This window comes from Petromyzon marinus, chromosome 56, assembly GCF_048934315.1.
Source record: "Petromyzon marinus isolate PM22_M1 ecotype Great Lakes invasive population chromosome 56, UKy_Petmar_22M1.pri1.0, whole genome shotgun sequence".
In the NCBI taxonomy this organism is placed as follows: domain Eukaryota; kingdom Metazoa; phylum Chordata; class Hyperoartia; order Petromyzontiformes; family Petromyzontidae; genus Petromyzon; species Petromyzon marinus.
In genome coordinates this window covers 657,645-677,258 of record NC_133722.1, presented here as the reverse complement: position 1 = coordinate 677,258, position 19,614 = coordinate 657,645, and the positions used below count along the sequence as shown (strand labels likewise).

Genomic DNA, 19,614 nt, shown 5'->3' with positions numbered 1-19,614 from the left:
AGTGCAATGGCCATGGTCGATCATCGCAGCGCCTTGGGGAGGTTCGCGGTTCGAATCGAGCGGGCCGCCCTGAGCGGGCCGCCCCGATTAAGGCTGCAGATGGATTAACCGTGGAAATCCGCACTGTCCACTTCGCAGTCGGTGTTAAGGATCCCTTGACGTCCTTCACGCCAATTACTCGGTTGGAATCTACTTTAAAATCATCGCCTCCCCCTACTGAGAAAACTTGGCAGGACCCTCCTGAAAGAGTCATGAGAATCAGCTAGACTTCCCTGGATAAACGAGCAGAAAATAATAATAAATTAAGGATGAATTTCGATTTAAAGCTTTCGTGACTGCAAGGATTCATCTTCTTTGGTTCTTTCGGTAAAGTCACGTAGAATGAGAATAAAATAATAAATTGATAAAATAAAATAACACAATAATATTCTCATGACGTTTTGGCCACAACACAAGCGGCCTTCATCAGGTGAAGGGACGAGACTGTCTGGAGGACAGCGCTGTCCTCCAGACAGTCTCGTCCCTTCACCTGATGAAGGCCACTTGTGTTGTGGCCAAAACGTCGTGAGAATATTATTGTGCTATTTTATTTTATCAATTTATTATTTTATTCTCATTCTACGTGACTTTACCGAAAGAACCAAAGAAAATTAAGGATAATTTACACTTGTGTAATGGGTTCAACTGAGTCGCAGACGTAGACTTAGAGGCAACACATGTATTCAGTTCCAACACACGGGGTAACTTTCCCCTTAACAGAATAACAACCTATAGTAGTGACCACCAGGCTAACTACACTAGTTACAACGTAACTGCTACTATGGACCGGAACCAACAGCTTCGGCCCGGGTCCACGTGTTGGGAGACTCGTTGAACGGAGAACGGAGGCGAAGGGTTTCTTCCAGGATGAACAACCACCCTGGTCCCTCTCCGGACCCGGCTTATATTCTCTGTGGCGTGGCCGGCTCCATTCTTGGCCACGTCCACCTTCCAGAATCCTCAGGAAGGATCTGAGTCCTAATCACGTGACCCCCCCTAGCCCCCTCTTGGGGCTCCTTTGTCAACTTAACCGGTCACGTGTCCTCCCGGGTTAACCAGAGTGCCATGGCCTCACATAACCTTATCCTTCGGCCGGCACCCACACACCCTGTCCTGTAAGGTCGGCACTGCACGCAAAGCGTGGTGTCATCGAGCGCTATTATTCAGCGCTCACCGGGCCCCTCTAGGGCCGGTACTACACCCACATTGTGGTATCCGCGATGTTGCTACACCACATGCCGTGCCCCTCTAGGGCCGACATTGCACCCAGCATGTTGACATCCAGCAATGTCACTGCACTTGTAAGGTACATTTCATCTGTAGATGTATATATTTTGAACTTTTTTCGCCCCCGTACGTAGACAATTTTGCTCATCGGAGGTGCAGGGGAAGAACAAAAAACTAAACTCACACAAAAAGCAGTTCCCAATGCGGCAGCTTGAGGGAGGCCTTCATCCAGCAGTGGATTGTTTGTGTCTGATGATAATGATGAATATAAAATCACGTATTACAAGCTAGCACAAGTGTTAGGCCCCTGAGACCCTTATCCACACGCACGGATATTCAACGTCTGCTCATGTTGGCTGGGCACGCCTCGACTCCAGGGTGCATGCGTTTCTGGAGCAGTGGGGGCTCATAAACTACCAAGTGGACCCGGACAGCAAGCCCTCTCCTACAGGGCCACCTCCCACCGCTCACTTCCACGTGCTGGCTGATGTACCCAATGGCATGGCACCGATGAAGCCAAGAGGCCCTCAGGTGAGAGTGCACTGTGTGGCTACCCACCACCCCCCACGGTAAGTGAAGTGTGTGCAGGGGCGCAACTATGGGGGGGGCGGAGTGGCAGCGTTATACAATGCATAGGGGCCCAGCCGGCCACAAGGGGGGCTCTTCCGAATCAACAGATTAACAAGTAAACTATGTTAAGATAATTTATAAATATGTATTTAAAATGACCTGCGGGCTACCATGGACCAAGCCCAATCAACGCATCTGGCTATCATATCAATAGAGAGGCATAAAGTTGCGCAATCCACCCCCTTTGAGAAAATCCTATAGCGGTGAGCCCCGGCATGAAAGCAAGATGCACGATAACTTAATTGTGAGTTGTCTTGTACCTTTACATCTCTTTTATTAATACTGTCACTGTGAGACTATCTTCCTCTAAACCCAAATGCACAGTGCAACTAAAATAATATTTTTTGTTATAGCCTACATATTGTATACAGGTTAAAAACATCCCTAGCTATTTCAGTCAAAGTGAGTCGGGAGAAAGGAGGGGGACCCACAGTCGGATCTTGCATACCCCAACTTGTTGAAATAAGTTGTTGTGCCCCCGAGAGTTGCTGTATTTGGGCCAACTTCACTCATTCACACTTTTGTGAAAGAGGCCACGTTGTGAGTAGTAGGAAGAGAGAGTATCTCCTGTGTGCTTTGTTGGTTTCATTAATGTGCTTAATACAGGAGTTAGAAGGGGAACTAGAGGGTATATCGCTTGAGCAGGGTGGGTTTATGGTGGACTGTGGTAGAGAAGTGTCAATTATTGCAACTACTTTTGCTTAAAAAAGGCAGTAATGCCTATGCTTCTCAATGATTTTGATGTATCTATTGATGTGTGAATAGAAGATGTTTGCCTGTGTGATGTAAATACCTTGTTGATTTTTTCTTCACATGACAAGAATACCGTATGTAGGTCCAGGTTATGTATTCCCAAGTTGCGAGACGTATTCGCAGCGGCTTTTGGCTTGCCATTGAACAATGACGGCCACCGCTTGCACGCTTTCAGATGCACTTTTGCGGCCGTTTGGATCGCTCTTCCTTTCAATATTATCAAGCCCCTTGAGCTTATTCACTTTTAAATCATCTAGATTGCAAGCTCATTTCTTTAGAACTGCTTTTTGTGTTTAGCTTGTTCTTCCCCAGCACCTCCGATTAGCACGGATGGCATTGTACGGTGCGAAAGAAGTTCAACATACACATGTACATATGTAGTGGGTTCAAATCAGGCACACACCAAGACTGGGAGGCAACATGTTTTATTCTATCTAGATTTGAAGTTTTCGTGACTGCAGGAATCCATACTCTTTGGTTATTTCGGTAAAGTCACGTAGGTATAGAATAAAATAAATCACGACGTTTCGATTGCAACACGAGCAATCATCAGGTGGGAAAACCACAGCAAGAAAAATGTTGTTTTGCTTTGCTGAAGTGGGAGAGAGATGCCGTGGTAAGAGGTTACATAGGTAAAGGGGGGGAGGGGCAAGGGGGGAGAGAGAGTGGGGTAGGGGGAGGGGAGCGCTGCGTGAGCGCTCGGAGAGGGGACGCGAGGCTGGGGGGGGGGGGAAGCGGGCAGGGCTAGAAGTGGGAGGCCGAGAGAGCTGGGGATGCGGTGGGGGGGGGGAAGTTAACTCGGAAAAATGGACTAGTATCTGGCAGATATGATAGACAAACCATAAAGCATCTTCTTGGTTCTTTCAGTAAAGTCACGTAGAATTGAAATAAAATAATAAAAATAAAACATAAAATAAAAATTCTCACTACGTTTCGGCCACAACACAAGTAGCCTTCCTCAGGTGAAGAGACAGAACTGTCGGGAAGAGCGCTTCAGTGTTCAGTGTTCACTGAAGCGCTGTCAGTGTTCACTGAAGCGCTGTCAGTGTTCACTGAAGCGCTGTCAGTGTTCACTGAAGCGCTGTCTTCCCGACAGTTCTGTCTCTTCACCTCAGGAAGGCTACTTGTGTTATTATTTTATTTAAATTCTACGTGACTTTACCGAAAGAACCAAGAAGATGAATCCCTGCAGTCACGAAAGCTTTAAATCGAAATTTAACCATCAGTTAGGGTTTTACCTGGTTAATAACATCCTTCCAATGATTGCTAAGTTTGTATCCATCTTCTCGGTTGAAGTTATGTCTATGTTTATATATCCGGATGACTTCATGAACAAACCTTTGATAGTAGCCCGAAGGTTTGCCAGAGTACCTTGGTCTCGGAAAACACTATCATGTGAGCCCACAGCGTTATAACAATGGTCAGCTACGGCAGAGGTATTGGTTCTGCCATGTTTCAGATCTGCCTTTTGCTCGCGAACACGGTCCGAGACATGTCGTTTCGTTTCCCCGATGTAATTGCTGCCGCAGGTACAACTCGGTTTGTAAACTCCAGGATATTGCATGTCAGGAATGACATCCTTCACAGATGGGATTAGATCATGGATTTTGTGAACTGTATTGACCCGACCTCTGCCGTAGTTGACCATTGTTATAACGCTGTGGGCTCACATGATATTGTGTTTTCCGAGACCAAGGTACTCTGCAAACTTTCGGGCTACTATCAAAGGTTTGTTCATGAAGCCATCCAGATATATAAACATAGACATAACTTCAACCGAGAAGATGGATAAAAATTGAGCAATCATTGGAAGGATGTTATTAACCAGGTAAAACCCTAACTGCTTCATGGTTGTTGTCTATCATATCTGCCGGGGATACTAGTCCATTTTTCCGAGTTAACTTCCTCCCCGCATCCCCAGCTCTTTCGGCCTCCCACTTCTAGCCCCGCCCACAACCCCCCCCAGCCTCGCGTCCCCTCTCCTCCGAGCGCTCACGCAGCGCTCCCCTACCCCACACCCCCCTCTCTCCCCCCTTGCCCCTCCCCCCTTTCTTACCTATATACCCTCTTACCATGGCATCTCTCTACCACTTCAGCAAAAAAATTATTGCTGTGGTTTTCCCACTTGTGTTGCAATCGAAACGTCGTGACTTATTTTATTTTATACCTATGTGACTTTACCGAAAGAACCAAAGAGTGTTTTATTCTCTAACACAACCAACACTATTCAACATTCCAAGGTTAACTATGTACATTCCGAGCCACTATGTCCATTACAGGTTAACTACGTAAGGTGGTGGCCACCGTTTCTAACCACCTAACCACTTGAACGGAATCCCTATATGGTTGAACCAGAACAGCCGACACACCGTCGTGTCGTCATGTACGGAGACTGAAGTGCGAGGCTCGAAAAAGACGACTTCTTTCCCAGGTTGAACAGCTACACTCCCTCTCGGGGCTCGGCTTATATTTCCTGTGGTGTGACCGGGCTTCGCCCCCCAAAGAGAAGGGGGCATGACTGGGCTCTGCCCCTGGTCACGCCCCCTTCTCGATCCTTCGCGAAGAGTCTGGGTCCACATCACGTGGCCCGCTCACCCCCTTCTGAGGGCCCCCGTGCCCCCTCGTTCGGTCACGTGCTCTCGCGAGTTCACCCGGACTGTCATGTCCTGACCCGACCTCCGTGACATCCAGAATCTGCCCTCTAGTGAGCTGTTGTGTATAGAGTGAGGGAAAAAAGTATTTGATCCCCTGCTGATTTTGTACGTTTGCTCACTGACAAAGAAATGATCAGTCTTTAATTTTAATGGAAGGTTTATTTGAACAGTGAGAGACAGAATAACAAAAAATTCAGAAAAACGCATGTCAAAAATGTTCTAAATTGATTTGCATCTTAATGTGGGAAATAATTATTTGACCCATCTGCAAAACATGACTTAGTACTTGGTGGCAAAACCCTTGTTGGCAGTCAGAGAGGTCAGACGTTTCTTGTAGTTGGCCACCAGGTTTGCACGCATCTTAGGAGAGATTTTGTCCCACTCCTCTTTGCAGATCTTCTCCAAGTCATTAAGGTTTCGAGGCTGACGTTTGGCAACTCGAACCTTCAGCTCCCTCCACAGATTTTCTATGGGATTATGGTCTGGAGACTGGCTAGGCCACTCCAGGACCTTAATGTGCTTCTTCTTGAGCCACTCCTTTGTTGCCTTGGCCATGTGTTTTGGGTCATTGTCATGCTGGAATACCCATCCACGACCTATTTTCAATGCCCTAGCTGAGGGAAGGAGGTTCTCACCCAAGATTTGACGGTACATGGTTCCGTCCATCGTCCCTTTGATGTGGTGAAGTTGTCCTGTCCCCTTAGCAGAAAAACACTCCCAAAGCATAATGTTTCCACCGCCATGTTTGACGGTGGGGATGGTGTTGTTGGGGTCATAGGCAGCATTCCTCCTCCAAATACGGCGAGTTGAGTTGATGCCAAAGAGCTCCATTTTGGTCTCATCTGACCACAACACTTTCACCCAGTTGTCCTCTGAATCATTCAGATGTTCATTGGCAAACTTCAGACGGGCATGTATATGTGCTTTTTGAGCAGGGGGACCTTGCGGGCGCTGCAGGATTTCAGTCCTTCACAGCGTAGTGTGTTACCAATTGTTTTCTTGGTGACTATGGTCCCAGCTGCCTTGAGATCATTGACAAGATCCTCCCGTGTAGTTCTTGCATGGAGCCCCAGGCCGAGGGAGATTGACAGTTCTTTTGTGTTTCTTCCATTTGCGAATATCGCACCAACTGTTGTCACCTTCTCACCAAGCTGCTTGGCAATGGTCTTGTAGCCCATTTCAGCCTTGTGTAGGTCTACAATCTTGTCCCTGACATCCTTGGAGAGCTCTTTGGTCTTGGCCATGGTGGAGAGTTTAGAATCTGATTGATTGATTGATTGCTTCTGTGGACAGGTGTATTTTATACAGGTAACAAGCTGAGATTACGAGCACTCCCTTTAAGAGTGTGCTCCTAATCTCAGCTCGTTACCTGTATAAAAGATACCTGGAAGCCAGAAATCTTTCTGATTGAGAGGGGGTCAAATACTTATTTCCCTCATTAAAATGCAAATCATTTATAACATTTTTGACATGCGTTTTTCTGGATTTTCTTGTTGTTATTCTGTCTCGCACTGTTCAAATAAACCTACCATTAAAATCATAGACTGATCATTTCTTTGTCAGTGGGCAAACATACAAAATCAGCAGGGGATCAAATACTTTTTTCCCTCACTGTAGTACACCCACTGTCGCCATACAACGGCCCATTTATGTTGTTACACATACATATAGATTCACCCAGAGACCCATAGACTCACACACATTCCTATAGACTCACACAGAGACCTGTGTGAGTCCTTCCCCAACACCTCCGATTAGCACGGTTGGCCACATACGTGTGAAAGATGTTGACGTACATACGTATATATATATACACGAGGAGCAGTGCACTCGGGCTTGACAATGGATGGAGATGGCCCTCTAAAAAGATGTGCTTTTGCAGGGCCCTGCCTCGCAGGTCATGCTGACCTTGGTGGACCGTGGACGGGATAAGCCGGCAGAAGTGCAGAGTTTTGGGCTGCGCACAGACATATACTCCAAGAAGAACGTCTCTGCGAAGGTATTTTGCCACCTCCAAACCAATTTGGAATGCTGGCGGCACGAGTTCAACACGTGTCAATCTTTCACAATGGACGGTGCTTGCCAAGACATTTTACACATATCTTTTTTATCTTTAGGATAATTACTAGTGAAGTGAGTGGTAGCACCTACTCAAAGTGAGGCACCTTGGAGACGATGCACAGTCTACAGTGTCCAGTAAAAGTTTGTGTTGCAATTACCTACTCGCCCAATTGAAATCTGGCTAAATGTATAGAAGGTTTATCATAAACCAGAAATTGCAAAGACAATGTAAATATTATCCGAGCATGTTTGTTTGCATGTTCACCACAAGTATGTGTGGTTAATGCAAACTTGATTCCTTGCAACAATGTATCTATTTGCTGTTTGAACATCTTAACATACCTCTTGATTTAAAGCTTTCGTGACTGCAGGGATTCATATTCTTGGTTCTTTCGGTAAAGTCACGTAGAAGGGAAACAATATAATAAAAATATAAAACAACATTCTCACGACTTTTCGACTGCAACACAAGCAATCATCATCAGGTGTGAAAACCACAGAAAGAAATTTTGAAAAAAGTGGCGTTTTTTTTAACGTTAGCACCATGGAGAGCGATTTGGCAGTTATTCAGATGGACGAGTCCATCTATGTTCGGAAAAGAGGGGGGAGACGAAAATAATGGCTGCGGTCTGAAAGCCACCGTAAGCGTGAACAATCAATTAAGACCCAAAATGGTTTATCAAATCCTTCCAATGATTGCTAAGCCAGAATCCATCTTCTCGGTTGAAATTGTCTCTGTGTTTGTATATGTGGATAGCCTCATGAACGAATCTCTCATGGTAGCCAGATAGCTTGCACAGAACCTCTGTCTTGGAGAAGTCAATGTCATGTGAGCATACTGAATTATAACAGTGATCTGCCACGGCCGAGGTGTTGGTCCTACCGTGTTTTAGATCTGCTTTGTGTTCACGAATGCGGTCCGAGACATGTCGTTTGGTTTCTCCAATGTAACTACTACCACAGAGGTAACTTAGTTTGTAGACGCCAGGGTACTGTATGTCTGGAATCACATCTTTTACATACGGAACCAGATCACGGATTTTATGTAATGTGTCAGTTTTGATGTAGTTTCCTTATTCACCAAAGTTCCTGTACCTGACACCATCGCAATCATTGAAGACTTGGTTCATCAAGGACTAAACACTGAGGTACCCCCCCTGGTGAGACACTGCTTAACCAATACATACTTCACTTGGAATGGAACTTTCTACAAACACACTGAAGGCACCCCAATGGGCTCCCCCCTATCTCCAGTTGTAGCCAACATTTTCATGGAGAAATTTGAGACTGACGCCATCCAGACTCCCACTCTGCACACAAAGCAGACCTAAAACACGGCAGGACCAACACCCCGGCCGTGGCAGATCACTGTTATAATTCAGCAGGCTCACATGACATTGACTTCTCCAAGACAGAGGTTCTTTGCAAGCCATCTGGCTACCATGAGAGATTCGTTCATGAGGCTATCCACATATACAAACACAGAGACAATTTCAACCGAGAAGATGGATTCTGGCTTAGCAATCATTGGAAGGATTTGATAAACCATTTCGGGTCTTAATTGATTGTTCACGCTTACGGTGGCTTTCAGACCGCAACCATTATTTTCGTCTCCCCCCTCCTCTTTTCCGAACATAGATGGACTCGTCCATCTGAATAACTGCCAAATCGCTCTCCGTGGTGCTAACATAAAAAAACGCCACTTTTTTCAAATTTCCTTGCTGTGGTTTTCACACCTGATGATGATTGCTTGTGTTGCAGTCGAAAAGTGAGAATTTTATTGTTTTAAATTGTTCTTATTTTATTGTTTCCCTTCTACGTGACTTTACCGAAAGAACCAAGAATATCTTAACATACCGCCTGTTTTATTGCCAGAAAGGGTAAAACCTATTCTTGTTTTTAATACTTTGATACTGGAAAAAAATGTCCCATGATGTAAATGTATTGTGTCTGCAGAGCAAAGCCGCAGCAAGTGCATCCCGCGAGTGGCTGGACCATGAGACATTGCTTTTGCTGGAGGTAAGTGGCAATTCATTTAGATTGCAAAGTTGCTTGATACACTAATTAAAAAAAAAAACTAGTTATTTTACCAGGTAAGCCCCACTGAGCAATTTAGCTCTTTTTTTTTTCTCAGAAGCGACCTGGCCACAAATGATAGCTCAGCGAAGTGGCTTATCATCATGTGGAAATATATAGCATCCAAATACTCGAAACGCATGTTTCTATATGTGAAGGGAAAAACCAGAGGACCCGGAAAAAAATTCACGCGACCACGGGGAGAACATGCAAACTCCAAATAGACAGCAGGCGTCAGGGTCGGGATTGAAAGCATGACCTCCTGCATACCAGGCAAGGGAGTTAATATCTCACCACTGTGGCACCCCAGACATTCAAATGTATTTGTCGATTACATGCAAAAATGTATTGTTTACATGGTTCCTGCATATTTTATGCAAATTATTGCATTCATTGTTGGAATGAGACAGAACAGAGGCAGTACATAATGGACAGAACAAAGTAACAGACAGTGCGGGTAGTACTGATGGTGACCGTGATATATGAGAGAACAAATGAGGCAGTGTAGACCTTGCAGGTGAGATGGCAAAAATGAGGCAGCTTAAAGCAGATGGTGTAAAGGAGAGAATATGAGATGTATGTGCTTATGGTGAACTTCTTTCGCACCGTACGTATCCAACCATCGGAGGTGCGGGATACAGTAGATGACACAGCAAATGCAAAACTGACACTACAGATGAGTCGGTGAAAACAAGATGGAAAATAATCTCATAAATTTATTTGTGACGAAAATTGTGGCATTTCATCAAACGGTGTGGGAGGTGAATCGTGACATTTATCCTTTTTGGCGGTTTCCCAGGGATTGAGGTGTTGCTGACTATTCGTATAAAGTGACAGAAAAGCATGAAAGCTCGCAACCAGTCCCGCGTGAGTTAGACAACGTAGGCAAAGCCTACCTCTGCTGCGTATTTGTTGGGTATTACAAATAAATAACATACATTAATTTTTCCTGTTTCCATTCCAAACCAAGCTAACACGCTTGGCACAGCTGCAGCGGCTACTCTAATAGGAATCCTTTGCCGAAGGGTAGTTAAAAAAAAAGGTGGTACTACACTATACATTAGGTTCTGTCGTGTGCACAATGTGGACAGTGGTAAGTGGTGTGTTTTTGTCTCTTTTGTGCACATGGAGTGGTGGTGCGTTAAGCAGACTGAAACAATCTTAAAATCCTAAGTTGAATTCCTTGCTATTGGCAATTTGTATCTAAACCTGGTCTAGTTTTATCAAAGCATTACCCGTCCCGAAAATGTGATCCTTGTACAACATTGTATTTTGCACCTCCCATTAACATGGTTGGCTACGTACGGTGCGAAATAAATTCAACATTCGCACACACGTACGTAGTTAAAATCAGCTTGGCGGTCGGTGGCTGTGCCACATCTTGTTGGAATCAACGACGGGTGGTTGATAAAAGCTCGAGCCACCACCATTATCCGGGCTTGGTGGGGGATCGTTGTCTTTTTGTGTTTCTCTGAAACAGCATTTGCCAAGTAGGAAGTTGTGACAGCCATTTTGCTGTATTATTTTGAAAGAGCTAAATAGAAATAAAAACAGTTCAAATTAGGATATTAGAAATAACAGTGGGCTACCTCTGAGTAAATGTCTTTGGATCTTTAGCATGCATGTTGCAGACGGTTCACTTATGCCACTCCCACACATATTACGAAGCAGTTGGTTCTGTGTGCACAGTTTTATCATGCGAACATGAATACATTTACAAGCTGATTTGCTTTTACATACAAAATCATACCTAGGATCGATTATAACTACAGTGGCAGCATTGTTAGCTGAAATTGCAATCATAATTGAGCCCAGGTCTGTGCATCTGCAAGTTTAATTGATATTTAATGTATTAATGTGTTATTTCCTGTCAAAAAATATATGCAGTTTTGTTGATGACACAAATAAAAATACTGAATTTAAAAATCCAGGTTGCAATGTTACCTTTGCATAAATCTAAAATATAGGTCAGGGAAGGGCCCCCTTCATTTGTATAAGTGCAGTAATCCATCACGCACACCGCTTATGTTTGAATAACAATCGCATCCATGTGCAAGTTAATAACCCTGAGGGCCTGCGAGACAAGCCGGATTTTTTCACGAACGTGAGGGTGACCTAGTTTGGTTTTTCTCTCTGTCTGGCCGCTCGCACGCTTGAGCTGCCGAGTCCTCAGCCAGAGGCGTGACTATAAACCAGAGTCCTCATTCTCTCCAGCCCCCACCCACCAAACCCAGCCAGCCCTCGTGAACCATAGTGCGCATTGCTGCAGTGATGAAAAAAAAACGCAGTGACATCGTGTGCTCCGGTGTCTTAGCCCAAAGCTCACATATTATAAATGTATCTTCAACCACACTGACTGAGCAAAAAAAATCTACTCTTAGGGTGTCCAGCTCTCCTCTTGCAAATGTTACACTTCACCTCATTAATCTCTGACAAGTTGTGCAAGGAATGTTATTGCTCACGAAACTGATGGCAACCTACTACAGACGGCAACGCATTGCACTAAGCTAGACCTGGTTACTAGACGCATCGAAAATCAATAAACGTTTAATGAATTATGAACGTTGGGGGAGGGGTGACTGAGCAATTCGCCAGTGACCACTCAGCACACCGGTCGCCCCAGTTTGTCCTGATACAGCAAATTAACATTTATACGATTACACATTTCAGTTTAACATGTAGGCTTTGGTGACCAATATTCATAATAAAGGTTTTTGGGTTAGATCGCATGAGTATAAATGTGATGTTTACCTACTCTTTGGTTCTATTGGGTAAAGTCACGTAGGTAAAAAATAAAATAACAAAAATCACGACGTTTCGGCCACAACACAAGCGGCCTTCATCAGGTGAAGGGACGAGACTGTCTGGAGGACAGCGCTGGAGTGAAAAAAGCCACGCTCAGATCACGACCTTTAAGCTGTGTGAGAAGAAACAAAGCGCCTTGACAAAGGAATTAGCATATAATTTAGCATTGAAATGGCTGAGTGATGAGCTTGTGACTGGTCACAGAAATGGCTATGTTAAAGTCAAAGCCTACACATCCACAGAGGCACCTAGTACAAATCAAACAGGAGAATTTAGCATTGAAATAGCTGAGTGATTAGCTTGTGACTGATCACAGAAATGGCTATGTTAAAGTCAAAGCCTACACATCCACAGAAGCACCTAGTATAAATCAAACAGGAGAATTTAGCATTGAAATAACTGAGGGATTAGCTTGTGACTGGTCATAGAAATAGCTATGTTAAAGTCAAAGCCTACACATCTACAGAGGCACCTAGTACATGGACGCCAAAGGGGCTGCAACAACTCGACTATCATATAATAAACCGATGTGAAAAAACCTAAGTCTAAATTACATCAATATAATAAATGTACTCAATATATTCTTCAATAAGCTGAGCTATTAACAGTAACTGGGTATACACTACACTATATAATGAATACCATATAGTAAACCAATAAAAAACTAAAATATAAATTGCCACAATGTTATCAATAAACTCTATATTCTCCAATCAGCTAAGCTACCAACAATAAGTCGTTATATATCACAATGCTATATGGCGAAAAAATGGGTGGATTCTTACCCTCAACTTTAGCACCACGGATAGCTACGAGCCCCATTCAGACGGACGAGTTCATCCATGGTCGGAACGGAGGAGGGGGAGAGAGACAGCTGCGGGGTGCTGTTATGCTAATTCCTTTGTCAAGGCGCTCTGTTTCTTCTCACACAGCTTAAAGGTCGTGGTCTGAGCTTGGCTGTGTTCGCTCCAGCGCTGTCCTCCAGACAGTCTCGTCCCTTCACCTGATGAAGGCCACTTGTGTTGTGGCCGAAACGTCGTGAGAATTTTATTGTGTTATTTTATTGTATTAATTTATTATTTTATTCTCATTCTACATGACTTTACCGAAAGAACCAAAGAAGATGAATCCTTGCAGTCACGAAAGCTTTAAATCGAGACAAAACTTTATTGCAAAGTGTTCTTCTGAAGGGCAATTGCATATCTGCAATAGCGACCAGATGCACACTCTCCACATCGCAACACCGCAGCTCAATCTTTCAGCACGGAGTACGCTCAAATCTAAATTGGAGGTGTGGCCCCATAAGCTACAGTGCACGTGGGGCTCGGGGTCCTATCCCTGGTCACCATTGCATTCACTTAAAATAAAAAACGCACCTGGCTTCACGTTGCTATTAGCAGACTGCACAGTTATACATGTCATTAACCACAGGTGACCTCACACAGGCTATTATTACCATAGGCTGCAGATCAAGGCTCAAGATTTGAGTTATCAGTGGAGATGATGAATGACGAATCAACGAAACCCCAACGGGCATCCTTTGAAGAGGCTTCTCTCATGCGACCAGCAGGGCACGTGCACCTGAATGTGAACCTCGTAGTTCTGAGACACCGCGGATCACTGGGAGAGGAGATCCCTTTGAGAGGGTGTATGTGGTACCTTGTCCTAAGGCATCTCCTGCACTGTAGTGTAGTTGAACAATATCCACGGGGTTGGACATTGACTGTCAAATCAAGAGGATCAGTATGGCAAGAAAGACCAAGTTCTGTCTGTCCATCGTAAAGATGAATACTGTGGAACGGTAGTACGCCGTAAACTGGCTCGAGCACCGGACAATTTGGAAAGTTCTCCAGGCCCTGGTGTGGTAAGCTGTCAGGACTTTCCCGAGGTAGCATCACCTTGTGGCGGGGACTCGCTTTTCTGTTATCAGCTTCCGAGCTTGTTCAAGCAGTCGCCTCACAAAGCTTGTGAACTGCAAGGCGGGTTGGGATGGGATGGGGTTGGGATGGGGTTGGGTTTTGGTTGGGTTCAGATTGGATGGATTGGAATGGGTTGGGTTGTGTTGGAATGGGTTGGAAGGGGGATGGGATTGGGTTGTAATGGGGTTGGGTTGGCTCGGTCGACATTTTCTTGATCCCCACGAGTGGTCTCTAAAAAAACTATTTAAAACTATTTAGTATTTTACCAGGTAGGGCCCAATGAGCTATATATCTTTTTTCATAAGCAACTTGGCTATCACAAATGATAGCTCAACAAGTGGCTTATCCTGTGGAAATGTATAACAGCCAAATATTCTAAACGCATGTTGATTCTAAATGTGGAGGGAAAAACCGGAGGACCAGGCGAGGTAGTTAATCTCCCCACCGCGGTGCCCCTACCCCGTTGGCTCTTTGAGGAAACGGTGCAGAGATTTGCTTTTTATGCAGAACGCACACCGTTACAACGCGGACATGCACCCCATTGTAAAGCGGTTTCTGAGTGGTCGACGACCGACTACCGTATTTTCCCGGATATAGCCCGCATCCGTATATAACCCGCAGACGCATATACCCCGCAAAAATAGCGTTTTGTGTAAAACAAATTCCAGATAGCCCACACCTCCTTATACCCCGCATGCATTAGTATATTTAACGTCGTTACCGTAGCTTAATTCCATCATATTAATACAAGTTTACATTTGTAATACATTCCACTATCAATTGTTAACATTAAAATCATAACGTGCACAAATAAAACAAACTAATCGGAAACGAGTGAACTTTAAATAGTAAATAAGTAACAAAAGTAAATATCAAATAAATAAATTAGTAACACATAACTGATAGATAAGTACCGTAAGTAAGCATACTGTTAGGCTTACCAGCATTCGACCTCATCATATTACAGCTACTGGACCAGTAGTTACCCTGTACAGTTTTAGCACTGGTAGATTGCGCACAGCGCAGACAATAGCGGCACTACGGTAACGCCATTGCCTCCTGGCAACAAAGCAGTTTGAAACAAAGCGCATTTTCCAGGCTGTATAGTGCTCAGCCAATAGCAGCGGCCTAAGGGACCCAGCAATTATGATTCAATGTCTGGTAGACGCTTGTTAAGGCCCTTCCCATTGTGCAATCCATAGTCTCAGCTGAAACTTTCGCACCCCCCTACAGCCACTGAAAGTATTACGGTAAACAAAGTACGCCCACTTCAAACTTTGTCGTTTCATTGTACAAAAATTTGAATAATTTAAAACGTGATAACGTGCAATTTTAGTGTGAGTGGTTTATTCAGCAGTGCTTTAGTCCAAGGTACTTGGTGCATAGTGGATAGTCCTACCATGAAACCATTAAACGAGTTATGATTGCAACACAAGCAGTCATCATTACACCTGATGATGACTGCTTGTGTTGCAGTCGAAACGTCGTGATAATTTTATTGTTTTATATATATTTTATTATTTTATTGTTACCCTTCAACGTGACTTTACCGAAAGAACCAAGAATATGAATCACTGCAGTCACGAAAGCTTTAAATCAAGAGTTATGACATGTCACGTGTAAAATATGTTTGGGATAGCCCGCACCTCCATATACCCCGCAGGGTCTTGTTTTGTTTGTAAAAAGTGGTATACCCCGCAGGTTATATGCGGGAAAATACAGTACTTTGTTGAGCTGTGCGGTTGAGCACAATGATACAGCAACATGTCGACGTACCCTCGGTTATTTGTCCCGCCATCTTACATGTACGTTGAATTTATTTTGCACAGTACGTAGCCAACCATGCTAATTGGAGGTGTGTATATTGTATGTGACCAAACTGTATTATTTCATTATTCATGGCTAAACATTTTTTTACGCTTAACGCGTCACTTTTGTCAGAATGCATCTACTACTAGCGCGTTTAACGAGGACTTACTGTACAGACATTTCCCTCTTCAAGCTTGCTTCGTGAATCTTGAGCAGAAACGTTCCATGAAACAAGGCCTGTCTCCTAAGTCATGTGAGTTATTGCTAGCTGCAGCTAATCTTGCGACTTTTTATATCAATTTAGCAACAGTGGGCGGTGGAGGAGGGGTGTCTTTGTTTTCGGTTTGAAATGGGAAATTTATCTCAGAAAATGCCCTGTGCCCCATATGTTTGGAGTTCCTGGGGGTGGAGTTCCAAAAGGGACTTGCAGCCTCCACTATCCGTGTGAGTTTGGCTGCTTTAGCATACAGGATTCTAAATGTGGACATGAAAACTGGAGGACCCGGAGAAAAATTCACGAGACCATGGGGAGAGAGACACGCAAACTCCAAATATACAGGCGTCAGGGTTGTGATGAAACCCACGACCTCCCGCATGCCAGGCAAGGGAGTTACCATCTCGCCACTGCGGCACCATAATAAACAACTGAACAACCTACAGTCAGCATATTTGCTCCTGGATCTATTTTTTTATGCAGTTCATAGAAGAGCCATGGATGTAATATATTTTTTTAATACGATTTGGAGGTATGCCTTTGTGATGCCGTAATCTCCAAAACTTGAATGTAGCCAATTTTTTTTGTAATACTAGCGGGAAGTACCCGGCGTTACCCGGGTCAAAAAGACAGACAGACACATCGACCCACACACAAACACAGCGACTTACACACACATGGACTCACACACAGACATCGACTTTAGCTACACACACATGGAGTTACACACATATCGACGTGCACGCATACAGCGACTCACACACATACATAGACAACCACACACATTAACCTAAACACACATATGGACTTGCACACACACATGGAGCCATGCACACACATCGACTTACACACACAGACTCACGTACACAGACTGATACACACAACGCCCTACACACAAAGACACATCGAAAATTTGTTTAATGTTTGGTTCGATTTAGAACAATCGTACAGTATATTTTTCAAGTAGTGGTACCCCAAACTTTCGCAGCTCTTAAATTCCCTTTTCACACCATCAATAGGGAAACTCCCCCTGCCCCCCCCCGCGCCAACCGGCATGTGCACTTGCATGTACACCACTTCTATGCTAAGTCGGGCAATCAAATGCTAATTTTTTATGCTAATTCCTTTGTCAAGGCACCTTGTTTCCTCGCACACAGCTTAAAGGTCGCGGTCTGAGCGTGGCTGTGTTCCACTCCAGCGCTGTCCTCGACAGCCTGATCCCTTCACCTGATGAAGGCCACTTGTGTTGTGGCCAAAACGTCGTTATTTTTTGTTGTTTTATTTTTTACCTACGTGACTTTACTGAATAGAACCAAAGAGTAAGGATCCTTGCAGTCACGAAAGCTTTAAATCTAGAATTTACAAACTGAGTCCGACGTTTCGCCAGTAATTAAAACTAGCTTCCTCAGACTAAAAGAACATCAGAGAAATATTAAATCATCCCAAATGCAACTGTCAGCAGTAGCAGAACACGCATGCCAACAAGGACACTCAATTGAGTTTGATAATGTTGGAGTTTAGTGCAAAACTAGCGACTACTGGCCAAGACTAATTAGAGAATCTATCCCAATTGAAAGAAATCAAAATAACTTTAACTGTTCAGACAGCTACCGTCTTAGTGCTGCGTGGAAGCGAATCATCAAATCATACATGTAAATGCATGCCTACAAAGGGCAGCGTACATCAATAGGGATTACCGTTGGTAGGGCTATTTTAATAAACACAATAGACAGGAAGGACAAGTTCAAAGGGCTCGCATAATGCACACGCATAATGTATGTTGCCTCAGTAATCACCCCCCCCCCCCATCAGTGTGCAAGAGCACAGAAGGGTGGTCAACACATCTACACCTCTTTATAAGGAACGAAACAATAAGACTTCTCCACAAATCTGATTAAGCTAGTTGTAATTACTGGTGAAGCGTCGTACTCAGTTCGTAAATGTTGTGGCTTGGCTCTCCAACACACCGGTGTGCTGTACTAGTGACGAATTGGCATGTTCTGTTTACGTGACAACCCTTACTAAATTTTGACTTATAGCTTTCGTTACTGCAGGAATTCATATTCTTTGGTCTTTCGGTAAACTCACGTAGATAGGTTCAAAGAAAATAATAAAAAAATAACAGAAAACTACGACGTTTTGATTGCAACGCAAGCGGTCGTCTTCAGGAAAAGGGGGGTTAGCTTCCAAGGGAAACTTTATAAGGGTTTGAAATGGGCGTAGCCCAAATGTCAGCAGCCAATGATAATGTAAGTGTTCGGCAAGGAGCCCGGCAGTGGTTCATTTTCCACTAATAAAAGGGCTGCCAGGTGGAAATTAGCATGTTAAAGAGAGATTAGCATTATGACTTAAGTCATTATGTCATTATGACTTAAGTCATAATTGGCTATGATGTTCCCATTCTAACAGTGTTAACGGCAGATCGCAGAGCCGCAACCAAGGGGTCGGCGCGCAAAGTGACTGTGAAAGCACAAGTTTGAAATGGGCATAAAGCACAACTAACATTGGAAGATGATTATTTTTTTTGAACCTATCTACGTGACTTTACCGAAAGACCCAAAAATATGAACCCTTACTAGTTGGTGGTTGCGGGTTTTAACGACACATTTATATATGTACGCCATCTAACCCAAAAACCTCTTATGGATGATATTGGTCGTGAAAGCCTACGTGTTAAACTGAATATGATTCAGTTTCCTATGTCAGCTGTTATTTCTGACTCTTGTGTGTGTGTCTCTCTCTCTGCCTCTCTCTTAGATCTCTCATGCTCACATGTCCTTTGCATTGCACTCTCATGCCTTGGGATTTGTACTCTCATGCTCACATGTCCTTTGGATTGCAATTTCATACCTTTGGATTGCACCACTCTTCGATCTTACATTAACATGATAATCTCTCACATTAACATAGCCACTTTCATGCCCTCGTCGAGGAGGCTGCTCTCCGTTCTTACATTTACATGCTAATTTGTCACATTAACATCACTAGCCCCATCCACTTATTTATGACCCTTGGGCTACACCCATTTCAAGCCTTTTAAAGCAGTCTGCCTCAGCAGCAGATCATGCTTTCCCACCTGATGACGGACGCTTGTGTTGCGTCCGAAACGTCGTGATTTATTTTATTTTCTACCTACGTGACTTTACCGAAAGAACCAAAGAGTATGGATTCCTGCAGTCACGAACGCTTCAAATCAAGATTGAATATGATTATCAATGTGATGTAGTAACTTCATCTAGCTTTATTCCTGTGTTCATTACGTATTGAATCGACTGCTGTAACTCTCCTCTGGCCTTCCCAAGTCTCTCACCTCCAACTGATCCGCAGTGCCACTGCCAGACCTCTTACCCCCACTCCGAAACAAGACCCAGTTACCTAAATCATGGAATCCCTCTCATGGCTTTCCAATCAATTTCTAAATCAACTC

The 19,614-nt window shown here is 44.1% G+C and overlaps 1 protein-coding gene across 5 annotated transcripts in view; it reads left to right on the top strand.

Moving 5' to 3' along the window:
* LOC116954756 (SWI/SNF complex subunit SMARCC2-like) overlaps positions 1-19,614 on the top strand; it is a 90,672-nt gene that overhangs the window by 53,457 nt on the left and 17,601 nt on the right. For all 5 annotated transcript variants that reach the window (XM_032975530.2, XM_032975529.2, XM_032975534.2 and 2 more), the window contains 3 exons: positions 1,644-1,797; positions 7,186-7,302; positions 9,321-9,383. In XM_032975530.2, coding sequence (XP_032831421.2) covers positions 1,644-1,797; positions 7,186-7,302; positions 9,321-9,383 — 334 coding nt within the window. The remainder of the gene's footprint in view (positions 1-1,643; positions 1,798-7,185; positions 7,303-9,320; positions 9,384-19,614) is intronic.